The 21,709-nt window shown below is 37.1% G+C and overlaps 1 protein-coding gene across 3 annotated transcripts in view; it reads right to left on the bottom strand.

Annotated features, from left to right (window-relative positions):
- The window catches only part of CSMD1 (CUB and Sushi multiple domains 1), a 1,092,404-nt gene that overhangs the window by 101,078 nt on the left and 969,617 nt on the right, over positions 1 to 21,709 (bottom strand). For all 3 annotated transcript variants that reach the window (XM_039385566.1, XM_039385564.1, XM_039385565.1), the window contains exons 43-47: positions 18,675 to 18,852; positions 17,134 to 17,279; positions 15,964 to 16,044; positions 15,694 to 15,807; positions 3,046 to 3,234 (exon numbers count right to left, since the gene is read on the bottom strand). In XM_039385566.1, the coding sequence (XP_039241500.1) occupies positions 3,046 to 3,234; positions 15,694 to 15,807; positions 15,964 to 16,044; positions 17,134 to 17,279; positions 18,675 to 18,852 (708 nt within the window). The remainder of the gene's footprint in view (positions 1 to 3,045; positions 3,235 to 15,693; positions 15,808 to 15,963; positions 16,045 to 17,133; positions 17,280 to 18,674; positions 18,853 to 21,709) is intronic.

Raw genomic sequence — 21,709 nt, 5'->3', positions numbered from 1 at the left:
GGCTATAGAAGCCACAACAAACCATAAATATTAAGACCACCTCCCAGTTCTTAGGAACTGCAGTTCAGTCACCATAATGACAATATTACAACTAAATAACTATTACTAAACATCTTCTAAATAATAAATGCATATACAAAATAAGAACAAATAAGCATAGCTTTAAGCACAGGTTGCCCAGCATGCCCTCATCAAAATGCTTGGTGACTTGTTTATCATATTAGGGAGTTAGTGTAGGGAGTTAGTGTTTAACAATTACAGTGTAGGATAAACAATAAAGAATGCTAAAGTCAATTCTTATTTTTGCTTGAAAAAATGATTCAGAATGTGAGATTTCACTCAGTTACTCTGTGCTTCACTCTGGGTTTTTCTAAAATCGGTTTAATACACGTTACAGTTGGGAATGTATATGTTCTTTCTAAATTCTCAAATAAAGGGACTAAAAGAGTACAGTTACTAATAAAGACCCACTACATACAACAAGGTGAGAATCCTTATTAGTGACCATGAAATTAGTTTAGAGCATCATATGCCACACCACATTTTTTAGTCATTGGGAGATCAGAGGATTGATTCAATGTATTTTAGTTTGCTTTGTTTTTTTTGGAGTTGAGTTTCAGTTTCTTTACCTTACCTAGCAGGCAGCTGTTCAGATGGTCTTCAGGAAGGTCAGCAACATGATTTAGGTGTTCTTGAGTATGACATTTTTTTAATTATTGTTTCAGAATTTGTCTATATAAGGAAATAAAAACTCAACTTCTGCTGCAGTGATGTGTCATATGATGCTTTTCTGAATATTAGGTAAAAGTTGACATTTCCTTCTATTTTCAATGACAGAATTTTTGTGGTTTAGTTCAGGGAGAAAAAAAGAACTTTTCTGTATTAAATGAATGCTATTCCATGTGAATAGACTGAATGTAGTGTTTTCAAGTTCAAAATACTTTAATAACTCTGTTCATAGTACACTTATGGCTTCTCTGGTTTAGAATTCAGACGGATTTCTTAAAGGTATGACTTATAAGTGGGAATGTCTAACAGGCTTATTGGTCCCAGTTGACCAGGGTGACCTCAGTGACTGGATGCCTATCCTGATCATCGTCCAGCTGCTGAAGCATCATAATTTACAGTGAAGTCAGGTAGGTCCAGTCACTGTTGTGGTTTGCATTCCAAAGCTGCCTTATAAAGTAATCAGAGACATGTGCCTTAGCAAACATTATTTCTGTAAAATTTGTCTTTCCAATCTTTATACAGTTTCTGCATCAAGTTTGATGATGTATCTTAAGCTGGTTTAGATAGATCAGTGCAGTTCTACTAACCTAGATAAACTATACACTGTTTTGGACCACACAAGATCTCACAATATGACACATATTTGTTGGAAAATGCAGCAATACAGGGAAACACCTAAGCTAGCTCTGAACGAGCTAGTCTGTTATAGCCATCAATGGAAGCAATATTGCCATATCAGCATTGCCTTCTGCCCCCACAAAGTTATCATGCTGAGGTGTAGAACTAATTAGTCCAGCAAAGCACATTGCTAATGTGGCCACAGGGACACAAGCATCTCTGCAAGGTACTGCAATGTGCCATATTTGAATATCAACTTGTTGAGAGCTAGCTCAGGAATCTCTACATGGCACTGTAATTGAGAGGTTTTAAATATCTCATTATCTTCCTCACTTAAGGTGGCTGGTAGGTGGTAGAAAAAATTACTTCTGTAAAGCTGCAGTAGAGATGAATTTGTAAGAATATAATTTCATTTCACAAAATGAAAATGCTTAAAAACATAGGAACTATGTTAATTCTCCTCTCAGATCTATTATTGATAAGGTGGTTTCATTACATTTAAATTCATAAGAAAGAAAACAAAAAAATACATCAGGCAAATGAATCAGTTTCAACAGTATTTTTCAAATGAAAACAAGTGATCAGACCACTAAAAAAATTCCAGGTATGCTATACAGTTTCTTGAGGTTAAATACAAAATAGAGTGGAGGAAAAGCTAGTCCCAATAGATTTCTTGCAGACTTTTTTCTGCAGTAACCTGGCATGGACCAACATACATGTTATGAAGAAAAAAATACGCTAATGAAGTGGTATTTTTAAAAGAACTAAAAATATCGTGGGTTTTTCCAGAATTTTGTTACCAAAAAGTGAAAACAAACTGATAATTTTAGGCATTAAAAACTTATTATTTAAGAGAAATACTTGGAGCAAGATACTGAAAAAGATATGTCCTTTTCATATTTTTCATGCTATGAAACTCCCATAGTGAATATTAATTGTTTCTATCATAATTATCATATATTCTTGGTTAATGAGCAATGATATGATAATGGTTTCCAAATGAATAAACATATATTTAAGAACAATCAGAAACTAGTTATCCTAATCAATCAGTGATAACAGAACAAGTGACAATAAATTCAGAATTCAGTAGAAAATAAGAATTAAGTAGGGCCCTTTGAGAGGTGATACTGTGAGTAGCACTAGAAACTGGATTTTTGTCATTTCTCTACTCTTTGTCTGAAAACAGATGGTCAAAAAATCTAACAGTGGTATATTCAAACAGTGAATTGCACTGGTCTGCTATGCTATGGCGAAAGTAGACAGAATTTGAACTCAAATTTGAGTATTTAGACTCAATTAATTTTATTAATTTGTACAAATGGAATTATAAACCCAAAATATTTCCTTACCAGAAATGAACCCTTACAGACCAGCATGTTAATTTTTCCTTTTAGACACCTCCATACATTTCCCAGGAAATAGGAAATTGTGTGACTTTCATAGGGATGCTGCAGCTCTACTGCTCCTCCTCTGACAATACCTAAGAGCATTTAAAAGCTTCTTTGTCTTGAATACATCTATAAAAAATTTAATTGGCTAACAGATTTAGATTTAAGGCAAAATTAATAGAAATCCTGAACTGCTGTTTAAGTTTCAGATTTGTCACTGCATTATGAAACCAACAACTGGAAATCAAGGCCCAGTCGACACAATATTTGGTCTTTTGTGATTAGATAGAATTTAAATCTCTCTTACCATCAAATACCTCCAGCTCATCAAATTGCTTTTCACTTTGAAACATTTCTACAAAAATGGAGATGTTATATCCTGGCTCAACCTTTATAGTCCAAGAACATGTCTGAGAGTTGGGATAGGTGCCTGGATAACCTGGACTGAGGATCACTCCTGATGATTCTGTACGGATTTCATTCGCTGGACATTGTGCTAAAAAGGACACAAAAGGAAGAACAACAAGAACAGCAATGAAATAAAGTGCTTCCTTTCTATGAAATGCATGCTTCAGGTTCAGTTTCCAAATGAAAACATGTTAAAACTATATTCTAGGTGGAAGAAACAATAAAGTTCCCTATAGTACACACAGAAACAGGACCGCTTTTGTAAACCTTGCATTAGGAAATAAGATACTAATTATAGTAAAACATTAATCCAGAAATACGTTAGAGCCCAAATGATTTTCAGTCAAGGGATTCACATATGCTGGCGCAATCAAAACAGGTGAGGTAAAAGTCCTGGTAAAACTTTGTATTTGGAAACTGTATTCTATTTGCACTCTTAAAAACATGACCCAGCTTCAAGAATTAAAACTGTTACATGAACATGACAATATACTGGAACGTTCAATATATTGGAATATATTGGAATACCAATATATTGGAACACCAGATCATTTGAAAGATATGTGTTTTTAGCTAAGTGTTCATTTTGGACACAGAATGCTCCAAGTCATTCAAGACAGACCTTCTCAGAAAACACTTCTCCTGTGGAACTCAAAATAAACTCAGAACTCACAATAAACTGTAGTTTCACCTAGTATTCACAGGCATTTATGATCTCTGTATATTGCAATGACTATACGATATTAAAATATTGTAAATTTTACATCCCAAATACCGATTTGGATTAAGAAGTGGTTTTTTTGGTCACTGTTTTTCTTTAACATTTTGCCTGTCCTGCAGGACTGATTTTTTCATGCCCTTTCGTGTTGAAGTCTAATATATTTTGTCCACGGTTTCATAAAAGATGTGCATTTCAACAATTTTTTTTTGTAAGATTCACAAATATATCTTGACAGAGATGCATTCCTGGAAACCGTCTGGCACAGTACCCAGGTGCTTGCATAAACATAACAGAGGAAAACATGATCGGAGAAAAATATATTACAGGGGAAAACCCACACGTAAATATGAGAAACGAACATTAAAAACTGGACCATTTCCCTTAGAGGGCCTTTTGCAAAATTAGAGGTGAAATTTAGGTTTAGTAATAGATAAAAAATTTGTTCAGTCAGAGAGAAAAATGTCAACTTGTGCAAAGTAGGAATGTAATATTCAAGTGAGAAGAGGCAACCAAGAAGGAGGAACAAGATGTGGACTGGGAAAAAAATGGCAAGCAAATAATTTTTCCGTGGCATGTATCCCTTTCTGATATCATTTGACAGCACTACCTGTAGCATACAATATCTCTAAGAGGTAAAGCCATTTTTCATAGAAGATCCTGAGAGGGGGAAAGCCTGTGGGACAATGGTATATAAAGTCATAGGAATTCTTTTCAGAATTTTAATCCATAGATTGTCTCTTAATGTAGGAATACCTGTCACAGCCAGCACGGCTTCGTGAGAGGAAAGTCCTGCTTATCAAACCTGATTTCCTTCTATGACAAGGTAACCCACCTAGTTGATCAGGAGAAGCCTGTTGATGTTCTCTTTTTGGATTTCAGCAAAGCTTTCAGTACTGTCTCTCACAGTATCCTTCTGCACAAAATGTCCAGCACACAGTTGGATAAACACATTATGTGGTGGGTGAGGAATTGGCTCATTGGTCAAGTACAGAGGGTAACAGTGAATGGGGGAACATCAGACTTGTCAACAGTGGGGTTTCACAGGGCTCCATCTTGGGCCCTGTGCTCTTCAACATCTTCATAAATGACTTGGATGCAGGACTGGAAGGGATACTAAGCAAGTTTGCAGATGAAAAAGCTGGGAGGAGCTGTTGACTCCCTCAAGGGCAGGAAGACCCTGCAGAGACCTCAAAAATTAAAGGGCAATCACCAACCATATGAAGTTAAACGAGGGAAAATGCCAGATTCCTCACCTGGGATGGGGCAAACCTGGATGTACGTACAGACTGGGGAATGACATGCTGGAAAGCAGTGCTGCAGAAAAGGATCTGGAGGTGCTAGTCACTGGCAGTTAAATATGTGTCAGCAGTGCCCTGGCAGCCAAGAGGGCAAACTTTGTCCTACATCAAGCAAAGCACCTCCAGCCGGTTGAGGGAGGGGATTGTTCCACTCGGCTCTGCACTGCTGTAGCCTCACCTTGAATACTGTGTGCAGTTCAGGCACTGCAATATAAGAAAGATATTCAGCTATTAGAGAGTGTCCAAAGGAGGGCAACAAAGATGGTGAAGGGCTTTGAGGGTAAGCTGTATGAGGAGCAGTTGAGGTCACTTGGTGTGTTCAGCCTGGAGAAAAGGAGACTGAGGGGAGACCTCATTGCAGTCTACAACTTCCTTGTGAGGGGAAGAGGAGGGGCAGGCACTGATCTCTTCTCTGTGGTGACCAGTGACAGGACCTGAGAGATTGGCCTGAAGTTGTGTCAGTGGAGATTTAGGCTGGATATTAGAAAAAGGTTCTTCACCTAAAGGGTGATTGGGTGCTGGAATAGGCTCCCTAGGGAAGTGGTCACAGCATCAAGCCTGACAGAGTTCAAGAAGTGTTTGGACCAATATTCTCAGGCATGGTGTGACTCTTGGGAATGGTCCTTTGCAGGGCTAGGAGTTGGACTCGGTGATCCTTGTGGGTCCCTTCCAATTTGGCATATTCTGTGATTCTGTGATTATTTTTCATTATCTTAAAATGAAACGCACTGTTATTCTGACTTCCTATATTGTTCAGAAGACAAGAATAAAGTGCTCTCACTCAAGAATATGCGGAAAGTACGAGTAAACCAGCAAATTATCATAGAAAAACATTGAGCAGAAACATACTGTCAGATAAATAATAACAATTTTCCCTCAGTTAAGTAGATTAGACTTATTTCTGAGCAGAAGTCTGATTAGCAACATGAGATTTCCTGTCAGACATTGCAGTAAAAGTGCTCATCAGTGATGAAGAGTAGCTGACATGACATAGTTCCACAATCTGCTTTAACCCATAGTATCATTCTTTATGCTACAGGACTATTTTAAGAAAGAAAAAGGTGGCTTTTACGATCCAGTATTGGCTTCACTGGAACATTTGTTAAAATGTTGAAGTCTGCTGGAGCACCTTGAGGATTAAGAACTGATCTTCAAAGTCATAAATTAGTAGTATCCTGGAGAAATCAGTAATGCTGTCAGATTTTTCACAGCAAGACACAGTGATTCTTTTCAACACTGTGTAAACTATCGCCTCTCTGGATAAACTATGCTTTAAGAAACAGCTACCATCAACTAAACATGACAAAAAAGTAGGTGCAAAGTGTCATTTGGAATGGGAAATGGGACTGTAGCAAGTACCTCCAGAATGTTTTTTGTAAATGTGCCATAGCTAAAAACTACCATCAGAGAAAGTAAAGATATAAATATCTTTTTTTGCCTGCTTTTCCTCAGCTTGTTAGGGAGTTAGGGAAACAACTATTGATCAAATTACTCATGAAACCAATTATTTAGTTGTCATTCAGATTTGAGGTCTGCAAACAAAATCTGAGTGTTACACATATACAGTCAAGACAAGACTAAAGCCTGGTGACCTCATTAAATGGAAAACCTGATGGTACATATTATTCCAGAAAAGTTTACAGTTGGGTTAATTGAAAGGCTATTATCGCAGACTTTATACGGGTGGTCTTTCAGCTAAATTTCCACAGGTATTGTTTCCAAAGAGATGCACTGTGTCTTCTTAAGAACAGGCAGCATGAACTTCTGTTTACTTACTCCATTAGCTGAAGTTTTCAGAATCTTGGGTGTAGGATTGTCCACTAAGAATAAGATTCAAAATTACATTTTGAAAAGTCCGAGATTAGCTTACAGTGATCCCCAGAACATTGTCACAAAGTGTTGCATTAACTCAAGAAATTCACTGCAAGCATCTTAAAGAAATGGAGTCAGGGAAAGAAATGCAATGAAACCATAGAGGAAAGTCACCAATTCAGAGAAGTGAAAAATGTTTGTTTCCTTTGGGAAAAAAGAAATGTTATAGAACAAGAAGAAAGACAATCACACTCTGATAGCACAGACACATTGACTGTGAACATCTCAGAAACCTGTGGCAATGCTACAGATGTGAACTGGTGAGAATCATCTGCAAAAAGAAAAAGAGACAGGAATAGGAAACTGGGAGGAGTAGGGGGGAAGGATAAAAAACCCAAAGAAATTACTTTTCCTGCCTTTTTATTTCACCTACTTTGCTCTTAGATCACTTATTTTTTCTTGTAAAGGACACCAGAGACAAAAAGTGAGGGAAAGTGACAAGAAAATAGCGTATTTGCTAGGTTTGAAAAAATAACAACAAAAAAATATATGTTTTTCAAAAGCAGGTAAAAGTTTTCAATAACAGAGAAAGACTGCTCCCAGCTTTCTCATTCCTCACAGCCGAATCTTAAGAAGGAATCTGAAACTAATTTATTCATCACAGGGGGAAATGTACCTTTTGCAGATATTTCCTCATGTCCTTCTCTCATTACTGAGCAAAAGTATGAAGCTGCTTTGTAATTAAGAACATTTCTTTGGTGGATTAATATTAAAAATCAATAGCTCACAGGTCAGAGAATTTCCTTGAACAAATAACCACATGAACACAACATAAGAAACAGATCAATGCAGGATTGCTGTAGGAATTCTTTCCTCCATACATTCTATTGTATTCACTTACTGGACTTCAGAACCTTACTAGTAAAACAATTCCCAAAAGGAAGAAGTACTGCTCACGTTAAAAAAAGTGCACCTTTCTAATACAAAGCAGTGCAAATAGTGATGCAAAGGATGAAAGGGGATATGGAATATTCCCCTGCAGTACTGATACAAACCCAGCATATTCCTAGAGCAGAACATTCAGTAAAATTGAAACTCTTATGTCCTTCTAACCTGTAAATAGCTCAGTATCTCTCTTGTGCTAGAGCAGAAATGACCAAATCTCTTTACACAATGAGCTATAGCTTTAAGTCTTCCTATGGCCAAGATTCACTTCCTATGGCTAAGGTTGGACAAGAGGTCCCTTCCAATCTCAGCCATTCATAGGAGACAGACCACAGGGACTTATGAGTGCAGCAGTTCTGGAGTAGTTCAAGGACAGGGGAAGGCAAGACAGTGTATTGCTCCTCTGCAGTCTGGGAAGCTGGCTGTATCAGAGGGTTATGTGGCAAATTGATAGTGTTCATCTTGGCAGCCTTTGCTGGCTTTTTCTGCACAATGGGGAATTACTCACCAACTCCCCTCCAGTATAGCTTAGCTGCTGATTACATAACAATCTCTAGGTGGAAGCTACACTTGAATATTTTATAAGACTTACATGGCTAAAGACATAAAATTGAGATACTGAGACAGTGAGACTGGTTCACCTTGCTTTGTAAAACAAAACATCCATTTTTTAATAACATGAATAACTAATATCTATAATTTGAATAAAAATAAACTCCACAGTGTTATTTTCTTGGTATTATACACACAACAGGTAAAAACAAAAACTGGCAATTTTGACTTTTTTGTTCTATAATATTAGCTCTTGCCTTTAGCATCGTTAGCCTTTTGCAACTGGACGTGTCTATCTCGTATTGGCCTCTTTAGCCACCAACGCGCTTGCAACAAACGTGGGTAGAGCCCTTCCCAAATCTTCGTTCGCGAAACCCAGCCATGATGATGATGATAAAAATAGAGTATGCTAAATACAAGGTGCTTCGGATGAGGCAAACATATTTGTGTTGGTTTAGCTGAGACTGAGTTAGTTTTCCCCACAGCAGCCCTCACAGTGCTGTGCTTTGTATTGGTAGTTAGTAAGGCTTTGTTAACACATCAGAGTTGTGGCTACTGCTGAGCAGGGCTGGCACAGCATCATCCCTGTCTCTCCAACATAGCGACTGACATCCCCCCAGTAGTCTGGGACTGAGCAAGATCTTGGAAGAAGGCATAGCCAGGACAGTTGAACCAAACTAACCAAAGGGATATTCCGTATGATATGACATCTGCTCAGCAATAAAAGCTAAAAGAAAAGAGGAGGAAGGGGGGACATTCATTATTTACAACAGCTACACATGCTGAAGCCCTGCTTCCTGAGAAGTGTCTGGACATCATTTGCTGATGGGAAGTAGAGAATAAAATATTTAGGTTTTTTCCTTTGCTTGTGCATGAGAACTTTCATTTTTGCTTTAGTAAACTGCCTTAACTTGACCTACGAGTTTTTATCCCTTGTATTTTCTTCCCCCTTCTTGCTGAGAAGGGAAGTGATAGAGTGGCTTGGTGAGCACCTGCCATCCAGCCAAGGTCAACCCACCACAATATTCCCCTCTTGATACTGTTTCTTCTATTTGTCAATCAATTAACATGTTAACATTATACTCTTCACTATTGTATTAGATACCTTCTGGACTCTTCCGTCAGTTAAATTACAGGATGACTCAACTCCCTACACTTCTAGAATGTTAGGAATTGATGTGAAGTTTACCAATAAAGAAAATCTGAGCTGCAAAACAGAACTAGACAGTTCAGTACCGCAATATATTTAATTATCATTTATTTATAAGTATATCCCATGAATTTTAAAAATGGCTATTATAAAATACTTTGGAATGATAACAGGAATAATTACTTTAAAAAACAAACCACAAAAATACTTCTCTGCATATTGTAAGACATAAGTAATCTATTTTGCATTCATTTTTTAATAATATTGTTGCACATGTAAATTTCAAGTACTCTAATTTGTTAATTTGCATAGATTCATATATGAGACACCATACAGCAGGTGTAAATCGGCAAGGCAGCTGGGATTGATGGAATTCCACCTGAAGTCTGGAAACATGGGGGCCAAGCACTCCACACCAAATTTCACGAGTTTGTGGTGCGCTGTTGGGAACTCGGCGAACTACCATCAGACCTTCGTGATGCAGTCATCATCACCTTGTATAAGAAGAAAGGAATTAAATCTGACTGCTCAAACTACTGTGGTATTACTCTGCTCTCCACTGCTGGCAAAATCCTGGCTAGAATACTCTTGAACAGACTAATATCCGCTATAGCAGAAGGAATCCTTCCTGAAAGTCAGTGTGGTTTCAGAGCCAACAGGAGCACCACAGACATGGTGTTCATTCTCAGACAACTGCAAGAGAAGTGTAGGGAACAGAACAAAGGTCTTTATGTAACCTTTGTTGACCTCACCAAGGCTTTTGATACTGTGAGCAGAAAAGGTCTGTGGCAGATTTTGGAATGTTTAGGATGTCCCCCCAAGCGTATAAACAGAAATCGCAAATGTTCAACTACTGGCAAACATAAACTCATGCACATTGACAGCATGTTCTGTAGGGTGCCTGGGGCTCTGCACATTAGAAAACACCTGGCAAGTTATCATGGCACCAAGTATTTTGAGGAAGACCCTCCTCAGATAGACCAGATAGGAAGGGAAAGGGAGCTGTAAGAAAGCTGCAGTGTGGTGTGATTACAGCTGCTCTGGGGGTCATTTGTTCAGAATGATGTAGAAGTGGTCACAGAGACTCATTTTTCTTGCCTGTCAGATATGTCGTCAGACTTGCATATAGTATCCTAGAACCTGGCCTTCTATCATATAAATATATTTATTGCCTACTAAGATATAGTGGCACAGCTCAGGAAAATGGAAAGTTTTCTGGTATCTTTAAAGAATGTGGAGCTGATTTAAACAAGGACTATTTAAAAAATTGTAAGGAATGGGTAAAGTGCAGAAATACAAGAAGACAGTCCAAAAATTAGCCTGAAAGACAATATGCAAATTCCATAGCAAGTAGCAATTTTTTTCAAGTCTATCAGGGTCAAATAGTGTTGTACAAGTACAGTTCCATACTGCATCATCTGAAAAGAAATAGAATTGGAAAGTGTATTGAGAAGGATGGCAAGAACGATTAAAGGTATGATGTATCCTCTGGTCTATAGAATCTTGTCATAAATATGGTGAATAGAGAACAACTTATTACTGTTTTTTTTCTCCATAAGAACTGGAGGACTTGAAGTGAAAACAGTAGGTGTTAAGTTCAAAGCAGACAGAGAAATGACTTCACATATTACATAAATAAATTGTGCAACTGCTTGCACAAAACTTTGTGGATTTAATGCATTTATGTGGGTTCAAAATAGGACTGAATAATTCCACTGAAGAAACAGCTTTATGGGATTTAAAATATAAAGAACATTGCTAGCCTAAGAGTGGCTTAGCTACAGTTGGATTGAGCCCTTAATTAACTGCATGCTTGCAATGATCTTTTGTCCTTCACTAGAAAATCATTACTGGCCATTGCTAGAGACGGAACACTGGGTATTTTGTGTGGTATACGGAATTTTTGATCTGATTCAGAAATATATATTTCCCCCCTTCAGATACTTAGGCTTTCAGAATGCAACATGAGTACTTTCAAGTATTTATCTATAAGAAAACACTATAAAGATGGCCATTAAAAACACAACTTTTAGATTATCTACCAATATTTCATATGATCCAGAAGAAATCTTCATAAGTATAAGCCAGGGTTTCATCATTAAATAGGAATTAAATTCAACTCTTATCTCCATAGTATTGCTGGAGAGGCTGGGATAGAAATAAACCCAAGTAATTCTATTTTCCAGAAAGGAAACTTGCATTTATTTAAAGATACAACTTGTCTGAAGAAAGGAAATCATTTGCATTACAATTTATCTAAAGAAATTCCTCTCCTATGTCTGTCCAAAATAACTGTACCAGAATCTTTACTCTAATGCCTACAATTGTATTGTCTTCTGTCTCTGAATCACTCAGATGACACTTTTTTTTTGTTATCAGATTAGTTCTTTTGGTGTCCTTCTTCCAACAAAGCTTTGGTATATTCACATTAAAAGAATACATGACCAAAAAACATTAACAGGTGGTATTCTCCTCAGACAGAACTGTGTTATTTAATCTTTTTAATGAAAAAAAGAAAAAAAACCAAACCCCAACATATGTACTAAAGATGTTCCTAAAAATCAATTAGAAACAACTTATAGAATAACAAAATTCTAGTAACTTTAATTCATAGAGTAATTTTGAATAACAATAAATAACAAATACAAGAAAGGGAAGAAATTCACAAAATCCACAAAATCTGTGAGGGAAATACAGACCTGCTAGTATTCATCTATGTATTGGGTTTGCATGGAAAGGTTTTGGTAGTGAGAGGGTTGCAGGGGTGGCTTCCAGGAGAGGCTGTCAGGAGCTTCCTGTGTTTGACAGACATAGGGATCAGCCAGTTCCCAAGATGGACTAGCCACTGGCCAAGACCAAGTCTATCAGCTACAGTGGCAGTATCTGTGTGATCCCACATTTAAAAAGGAAAAAAAAAGCCCCACACAGCAGCAGGCAGAAGAGAGGAGTAAGAATATGTGAGAGAAACAGCTCTGCAGATACCGAGGAGGGGGAGGTGCTGGAGCAGAGATTCCTCTGCAGCTTGTGATGAAGACCACAGTGAGGCAGGCTGTGTCCCTGCAGCCCATGAAGGTCCATGGTGGAGCTCATAGAATCATAGGATTGTTTTGGTTAGAAAAGACCTCTAGAATCATTGAGACCACTATTAGCCTAACACTGTCAAGTCCACCACTAAACCATATCCTTAAGTGCCACATCTACACATCTTTTAAATATCTCCAAAGATGATGATTCAGTCACTTCTCCAAGCAACTCATTCCGATCCTTTGCAAGCCTTTTGGTGAAGAAATTTTTCCCGATATCCAATTTAAACCTCCCATGGTGCAATTTCAGGCGTTTTCTCTTGTCCTATTATTTGTTACCTGGGAAAAGAGGCTGACCCCCACCTCACTGCTCCTTTCAGGTGGAAAGCAATAAGGTGTCCCTTCATTCTCCTTTTTTTCAGGCTAAGCACCAGTTCCCTAGCCATTCCTCATAAGGCTTGTTCTCTAGACCCTTCACAACCTTCATTCCTCTTCTTTGGAAATGCTGCAGATACTATCTGCAGCCTGTGTAGGACTCCAGGCTGGAGCAAGTGGATGTTCAAAGGAGGCTGAGACCCCATGGGAAGCTGCCCTGGAGCAAACTCCTGGCAAGACGTGCCCCATGGAGAGAAGAGCCCATGCTGGAGCAGGTTTGCTAGCATGACTTGTGATCCCACAGGGGACCCACACTGGAGCAGTCTGTTCCTGAAGGACTGCGCCCCATAGAAGGCACCCACACTGGAGCAGTTCATGGAGAATGGCAGCCTATGGGAAGGACTCACACTGGAGAAGTTTATGGAGGGCTTTCTTGCTATGAAAGGGACTCCCATGCTAGAGCAGAGGAAGAGTTTGAGCAGTACCCCTAAGGAGGAAAGATCAGCAGATACAATGTGTGATGAATTGACCACAATCTCTATTCCCTGCTCCATCGTGCTGCTGCCAGGGAGGAGGTACTGAAAATCAGGAGTGAAGCTGAGCCTAGGAAGAGGGGAGAAGTAGGGGAAAGGTGTTTTTAAGATTGAATTTTATTTTCTAGTTACCCTACTCTGATTTGATTGGTAATAAACTTGATTAATTTTCCCCAAATTGAGTCTGTTTTACCCTTGGCAATAATTGCTGACTGATCTCTCTTTTTATCTTGACCCACGAGCTTGTAATTATATTTATCTCCTTGTCCAGCTGAGGAGGGGAGTGACAGTGTGGCTTTAGTGGTCACCTGACATCCAGCCAGGGTCAACCCACCACAGTCAACAATATTTCAAATTGTTGCAAAGAAACAAGTATCAATATGGTCAGAGAAAGCCACGAGTTTGCACACCATCTGCAAGAACTGTTGGAAATAATCTGTGTTTTATAGATGGCTAATCATTTTCAGAAGCTCCTAATATCTCTGTAGATTTTACAATAATTGTTCAGTTTACTTCAGGCTTTCATTTTTCATTGACACTCTAATTGACACAGTCAAGAGTTAACTTACTACTTTTACTGTCAACTAAAAATTGAAGTCTGGATTTGCAGTACAATCATCTTATTAAAATATAATTGGATCAGAGAAATACATCGATTGAAGAAAAGGAAAAAAAATTAATAAGTATTGAGTTATCTGATCAGAAAGATACAGAAATGCACAATTTTCTCATTACTTTATTTTATAGTGAGGGTCTTGAAGTGAATAATTGTTGTGGTAAGACGCTTGTATAACAAGGAATGATGATGCTCCTTGTGGGTGGTGTAGACAAAGAGAATTTATTTCAAACTCGTGCGCCCTTTTATCCTTACATATCATGTGACTTTCTTAACCAACCAGTTTACTAACTCTGGGGCATGCTCCTTGGGCTCTGTACCTGGGCACTTCCTCTGTGCCTTTAGACACGCCTCCCACAAATAATGACTCTTTTTCCATCCAAAACAAAGACATGGAGTCCCTGTCTCTGAATCCATTACAGATCCCAGCTAATTGTATGCACCGGTTAAGAAAGGGGAGGTAAAAACCCCCACTTTACTCGGGTACGGGTGGTCATGTGGAAAAAATTCTTATAGGTGCATAAAATATGGCAATAATAAACTAATATACCTTGTACTATTGAATCCTTCATTAATTTTTAAATCATAGAAACAGAGAATAAGGGTAACAGGAAGGAAGATAAACAGCTCTTAATAAAGCATCACAATGATTGCTGTGTTTCCAGCATTACCTCTTGAGCATATGGATGTTTTTATCTCATGCTATAGAAGATGCTCCATCCATAATTATGTACAATAGATCAAAACTAAGCCTGGGTAATATGATATGAGTATTAGAACTTCTGTTCACTTTTTGAATTCCCTAAAATTTTAATGATGGTATCTCATCAGTAATTTTTATTTTCCAAAAAAAATTTTGAGTTACTTTAGGACAAAATTCTACAAATACTTTCTCGATCACTTTTTCATCCTTTCAAAACCTTTTTTTATCCACTATTTAAAAACCAAGCAAAATAAAAAAAAAAAAAAAAAGCAAACAATCACAAAGAACATCTGTTGAAAAACAAATTTTGGAGGACATAGTACAAATTTCCAAGATAAACTTTTCCATGAAGATGAAAAAAAAATTCTGTATGAATACATATCTAAACATCATTCATGTTTTTTTAAGTCCTTGTTTGAAATACTATATCACCATATTTTTGAAAGCACAGAGAAAAGATTCTCATTTCATTTTGAAAGCTTAATTTAAATTCATATTTTTAAAAATTCTTCAAGAGTTAAAAGAAATCTTCGGTTTGATAAGAATCGATATAAAATATGTTAAATGATTTTTAGAAATCAATGTTTCATTAATGGTGGAGTTAAATAGTTAAAACCACTTTTCTTTTGATTCTAAAGCAGGTATGTGCCTGTGCAATATTCTTAACGACCAATATATGACAAGGTGTGCACTGCTTAGATATTAAAGAAATAAATAGAAAATTTTCTTTTAAACATTAAGGAAAAGGCCGTGCCTAAAAATCTTTCTGTAGGATGCATACTACTGATATATAGACAGACCATGCAAGCATATATCTACCTTCACAAGATGGAGAGGATCCTTCAAACTGCAACTGTGCGTTCAGTTTGCAGGTTAATATATCTTGTCCAACGAGGGTGAAACCAGGATGGCACCTGTACTTCACAAAATCTCCTGGAAAAATTATTGACAAAAAGAAGTTAAACCTCAAAAATCCTTCAAACAGAAGTATATCAAAATCTCAGGTGGAAGACGAAATATATTAATAGCTTAGTTTATTTAGAATTCAAATGAAAACAGAAGAAAGAAAAAGAAATACCATTTTTTTACCTATTTCAAAATCATCATCTTCTGTGAACAAATCTGCATGTGGAACTGTGGGTGGAGGTTGGCACTTCCTCAGCTGATAAGCTGCAAATTTAAGTAAAAAAACCAAACTGATGTAAGGACTATTTTACAGAAAATTCATTTCATAGTCATACTTCCCAAATTCACAGAGTTCCACTAAACCTCACAGTCTCTCAGTTACAGCATTTTCCAAGTTAAATGTCATGACATCGCATGAGGGTGGAACAGGTTGCCCAGAGAAATTGTGGATCCCTGGAAGTGTACAAGTCCGGGCTGGATAAGGTTTTGAGAAACCCGGTCTAGTAGAAAGTGTTCCTACCCATGGAAGGGGGGTTGGAACTAGATGATCATTAAGGTCCCTTCGAATTTAAACCATGCTATGATTATATGATTCTTTAAAGCAAAATCTCTACTCTTCAAATTTGTTTCAATAAATTGTGAGCAATCTCATAAGGAAAGTGACCACTAGCTGAAAAAGACATTTCTGGATTAAAAAATCCAAATGAAGTAGAATGCCTACAAAATTTAAGTTTGTGATCAGAGTGTACATACTAAAGCAAAACTCTCCTCTCCATGGAACTAATTTCCTGGACAACGTGATAGTCCTATCCACTTTAGTTTTTGCTTCTCAGGTAAGTGCTTTAGGTGACCGTGCATCATGACCTTCTTTTAGGAGAAAACCACAGACAAGAAAACCATTTGAGACTCTGAGTAACAATTCTGTAAGGATTTGCAAATTTGAACAAAGTATTTTGCTGGATATCAGTCTTAGAGCTGTTGTTCAGTCCTACCATAGCATCCCAGAAATCTCTCTGACCATAAGCCCTAGGCATGGTCAGCTGGAGAAGAATTTTGTTAGAGAATGTTAAATGCTAACTAATAAATAGGCCAAAGTAATTAAAAAGGTAAAAGCTTAATATTATATAGTGACAATTAACATTAAATATAGAACACAGTTTATTCAAAGTCACAAATTAACATTCTTAAGATTATTTAATGTGTGGTTTTAAAAACTAGTTTTTACTGTTATTTTTAAAAAAATAGCAAATCCATGAATCCTGGTAAATCAGTAAACCACAAAGTTAAGAAATATTTTCAAAAATCACTAATTGACTGTGGTAAATAAATGTTAAGTCTATAAAGCAAACCAACCATGAAAATTGAGGACAAAGAATCCTCCTGTTGAAAAATCACTGTGAAATTTGAGGAGGACTTGATTGGTGGAACTATAAGCTGTTTCCAGAGCTGTGTTCCCACTGAAAACTCCTAGCTGAGGAGAATTATGGTCAGGACCATCCCTAGGAAGTGAAACATAAAAAAGTTAGCTGAAGAACCACCATTTAAATTAACAGTCTCTTTTTTCTGGAGAGCAGGTTAAATTTTTGTAACAAAATTTTTTTTAATGATTTAAAATCAGTTTGTTTTCTTTTTATTTCTAGTAACACAGAATACTCTTTCCATCTTAAAAGGATTATATTTTTTGAGAGACTGGCAGCTTTGCAATAGTTGTTGTATTTACACGGGGAAGAAATTTAGTAGTTGACTGAAATTTCAGTGTGTGTTCTCATCAAAAATTCTCATGTACACATCAGCCAAAGCCCCCTCCCACAAAAAAATCTAGAAAACTCTTGTAATGTTGTCATATTTCTAACATTTTTGACCCAAATCCTACAAGTCTTCAACTCATGACTGATACATACAGAGTTGTGGAAATTTCAAGTAACTCTTACCTTTTAAATTAATCCCAAAGAGGACAACCTATGATGCATTTTAGGCTTGGGTTTATAGGTGGTGGAAATACCAGAGGCAGCCCAATGGCAGTTCAGAAACAGTTATGCATCTCTATAAATTGTCTGAAAAAAATTCATCACTAGGTCTAGGAATAGCGAAGTGGCTGGGAGATGGGAGCAGCTGACTCAAACACGAATGAGTTAAATCCTATATTCTGTGCAAACTGTCCTTTTGCTGAACTCTCTGTAGCATATATGAGAAATAAGTCACTTTGCACCTTAAGTGGGGTAAGGACCAGGATTAGACAGAGATGAGAAGGTGTCTAACATATTCAGCATTATTTCTGCCTATTCTTCTTATGCAAGAATTTAGACAGCCCTGAGACCTCTTCCTTCAGCCGAGGTCACAAGCTGGGATGGGTTTGGGTAGAAAGAAATACAAGGTCATAAAAAGGGAACATACAATATGAAGCTTAAAGACATGGAGGTACAAGGCCTGAAATCCTGGGTTAGAAAAGTTAAAGAGTGTGCCTATCAACCGTATTGAAATATTAAGAAAATTTAAGAAAATCTTAATATCCAAATTAGTTAATATCTAAAGATGTCAAAAAGTTTTGCTATAACTAGCATATATTGCCTGATATTTTCATGGAACACTTGGTTGAAGATAGTGCAGATTATTACACCACTTTGACCTAACACGGCCTCAACTCGGAAAAGAGAGAGGTCAAACAAGAGCTGATTGATAACTGAGTTTGAGTTTCAAAGGGTTTTTGGAACAATATTCTTAAATGAGTTCAGATAGTGATAAATAATATTTTTTTCCATATAATCTTACAACTTGTTTTATGCTATTTTTCAGCACACATGCCAACATAAAGAGCAATACTAAGAAAAGCTGTAGCCTGGGAGAGTGAGATCAATCAGAAAAAAAAATCACTTCTATTTTGAAAAATTGCATACCAAACTGCAATGTAGTCATTCACAGGTTCAGTTTGGAGTAAGGTAAAGTTGATATAAATCCCATGGCCTGGAGGTACAATTATTAACCAAGTACAGTCTTTGGAATTTGGGTATTCATCTGGAAATCCTGGGGAATAAACTGTACCGTTCTGAGCAGTTACATTATAGCCACAAGGAGCTGAAAAGAAAACAAATGAAAAAAATTAGTAGGAGAAAATATTTTTTTATATTACAAATGCAATATCAAAATGCTATCAGAATCTAAAAGCTCACAAGACAATCTAAGTATTAATGTCAGTATTTTCCTTGGTTGTTTTTCAGAGACAGAAAATAGTGAAAGAAATAATTTATCCTGGTGTCTTAGATTTCATTTTTTAAAACCCATCAAAATCTACTGGGAATAATGTTTCTATACAATTTTTGAAACTAAGCACACAAAAGGGGAACCTTTTGCTTGTATTCACAATTAAGAAACTAATAAGCAAACAAGTCTTGCATCTTTCCACACAACTGAACATTAACCAAACTGGGACACAATTCTCAAAAAAGAAAAAAAAGACTAATCTTTCACTACTCCAGAACCATTATACTTTATTTATGACAGGTTTGAGTCATGTTTAATGGTAATTCACTTTCAAATTTCACGGTAATTATACTTATGACAAGTAAAATGAACATAGAGGCACGAATTAGTGCACACTTGCTGAATCAAATCTGTAGTCAAGTCAAAGTTATGAAAAGGTTGATTTTATTCAAGGGTAGCAAATACGTAATAAAGTGCTCTCTTTTGACTCAGTTTGGAAGAATTGAGTGATTATGGATGCATGAATGTATCTGAGTAGACATATGGCCATTAGTGCAAATTAATTTGTCTCACTCATTAGAGTGGGATCTTAATCTCCTTTATGTGCACTCAGTCTTGCTCTAGAACTTTTCTCATTAGCTCTTACCATAAAGCTTATGTTATTATTGTCAGGGTTCCTATGACTCTCCTTCAGACCCTCTTTATTTCTTTTTCAACTTTCAACAAGTGATGGAAAAGAAAAAAAAATTAGAAGAGAAAAAAAGGAACAAGTAAAAAGGAGAAGGGAAAAGGGAAAAAGGAAGAAGGAATGAAAAATGCAGAATGATGTCACGTTTCCTGTATGGTTTAAAGCTGCTATACCATTCAGGGTAGAAGTACCAATTCCTCTTGTATGATTGTTAGCCATGACAGATTAATAAATTTTCTCAGAAAAAAAAAGTGTAACAGGTGACAAAACTCTAATAGAATAAGGAAAACACCCAGCTGTTACCAGGCTTTCTCCAAAGATCCTTAAAAATCACAGAAGACAGAAAATGAAACAGAAATAACAGATTATATTTCACACAAGATAAAAATAGCTTTAGTTTGAATAAACAAATAACCCTAAATTGATGAAGTCATTATATTGCACTTTGAATTACAGGCATGAAGAAACACAGATTTTTGAAATGGAAAAGTGTATAATCAAGTTTTCTAAACTTTCAAGTGCTAAGAGTAGACCACATGCTGATTTACAAAGGAATGAATACCATACTATGTGTTCCCATGCCCATTCATACTTATTTCCAGATACAGCATTGTGCATGGAAGGACAATAAATATTTTTAAAGTTCCACTCAAAGGTACCCAAGTGCAGTTAGTCATTTGAGTGACATATGTTATACCAGACAGCTATGGTATATCATTAGGGCAACTTGATTGCACAGTCTTAAAAAGCATAACTATATGACAAAATTCTACTGTAATCTCATATGCAGAAATTAATTTAATTTTCTCCCATATACAGATTAAGCTTTTTAATGTATTTCAAATCACCTGATACACAGTGGAGAATATGATTTAGAATGGGGATGGCTTCCAAAAGCATGCAAATCTTTGCTTTCTGCTCAGTCCTCCAGTGCCAGACTACAGTTTTGAACCTGTGTTTTCCATATCTCCTCTCAATTCAACTTGTCTATACTAGCATCTGGTTGATAACTATTTAACTCCTTTTTTGTATGAATTTCTATAACTGTTCATTATATATGTGTGTGTGTGTGGGGTGTGTGTGTGTGTGTGTGTGTGTACGTGTATGTATATGCATGTGTGTGTGTGTGTATATATGTATAGGAGAAACTCTTAAGGCCATACAGCAGGTGAAAATTGGCAAGGCAGCTGAGGTGGATGGAATTCCACCTGAAGTCTGGAAGCACGGGGGCCAAGCACTCCATGCTAAATTTCACAAGTTTGTAGTGCGCTGTGGGGAACTAGGCAAACTACCATCAGACCTTTGTGACGCAGTCATCATCACCTTGTATAAGAAGAAAGGAGATAAATCAGACTGCTCAATTTACTGAGGTATTACTCTGCTCTCTATTGCTGGCAAAATCCTGGCAAGAATACTTTTGAATAGACTAATATCCACTATAGTAGAAGAACTTGTTCCTGAAAGTCAATGTGATTTCAGAGCCAACAGGAGTATCATAGACATGGTATTTGTTCTCAGACAACTGCAAGAGAAGTGTAGGGAACAGAACAAAGGTCTCTATGTAACCTTTACTGATCTCACCAAGGCTTTTGATACTGTGAGCAGAAAAGGTCTATGGCAGATTTTGGAACGTTTAGGTTGTCCCCCCAAGTTCCTTAAAATGATCATCTTACTTCATGAGGATCAGCACGGGCAACTCAGATATGGCAATGCACTTCCTGAGCCCTTTCTAATAAAGAATGGTGTGAAACAAGGCTGCGTTCTTGCACCAACTCTGTTCACAGTCTTTTTCAACATGATGCTCCAAAGGGCCACGGCAGACCTCGATGAAGAAGATGGTATCTACATTCAATACTGTACTGATGGAAGCCTATTCAACCTAAGGCGACTGAAGGCCCACACTAAGACCTGAAACCATCTTGTCCGGGAGCTGCTTTATGCTGATGACGCCGCCCTTGTCGCCCACACATCCTACTTTGCTGAGGCTGCTGAGCTCTTTGGGCTGGAAGTCAGCTTGAAGAAGACAGAAGTTCTCTATCAACC

The sequence above is a fragment of the Pipra filicauda genome, unplaced genomic scaffold (genome assembly GCF_003945595.2).
Source record: "Pipra filicauda isolate LSUMZ 115617 unplaced genomic scaffold, ASM394559v2 scaffold41_size5083284_pilon, whole genome shotgun sequence".
Taxonomy (NCBI): Eukaryota; Metazoa; Chordata; class Aves; order Passeriformes; family Pipridae; genus Pipra; species Pipra filicauda.
This window is presented reverse-complemented; position numbering and strand designations above follow the sequence as displayed.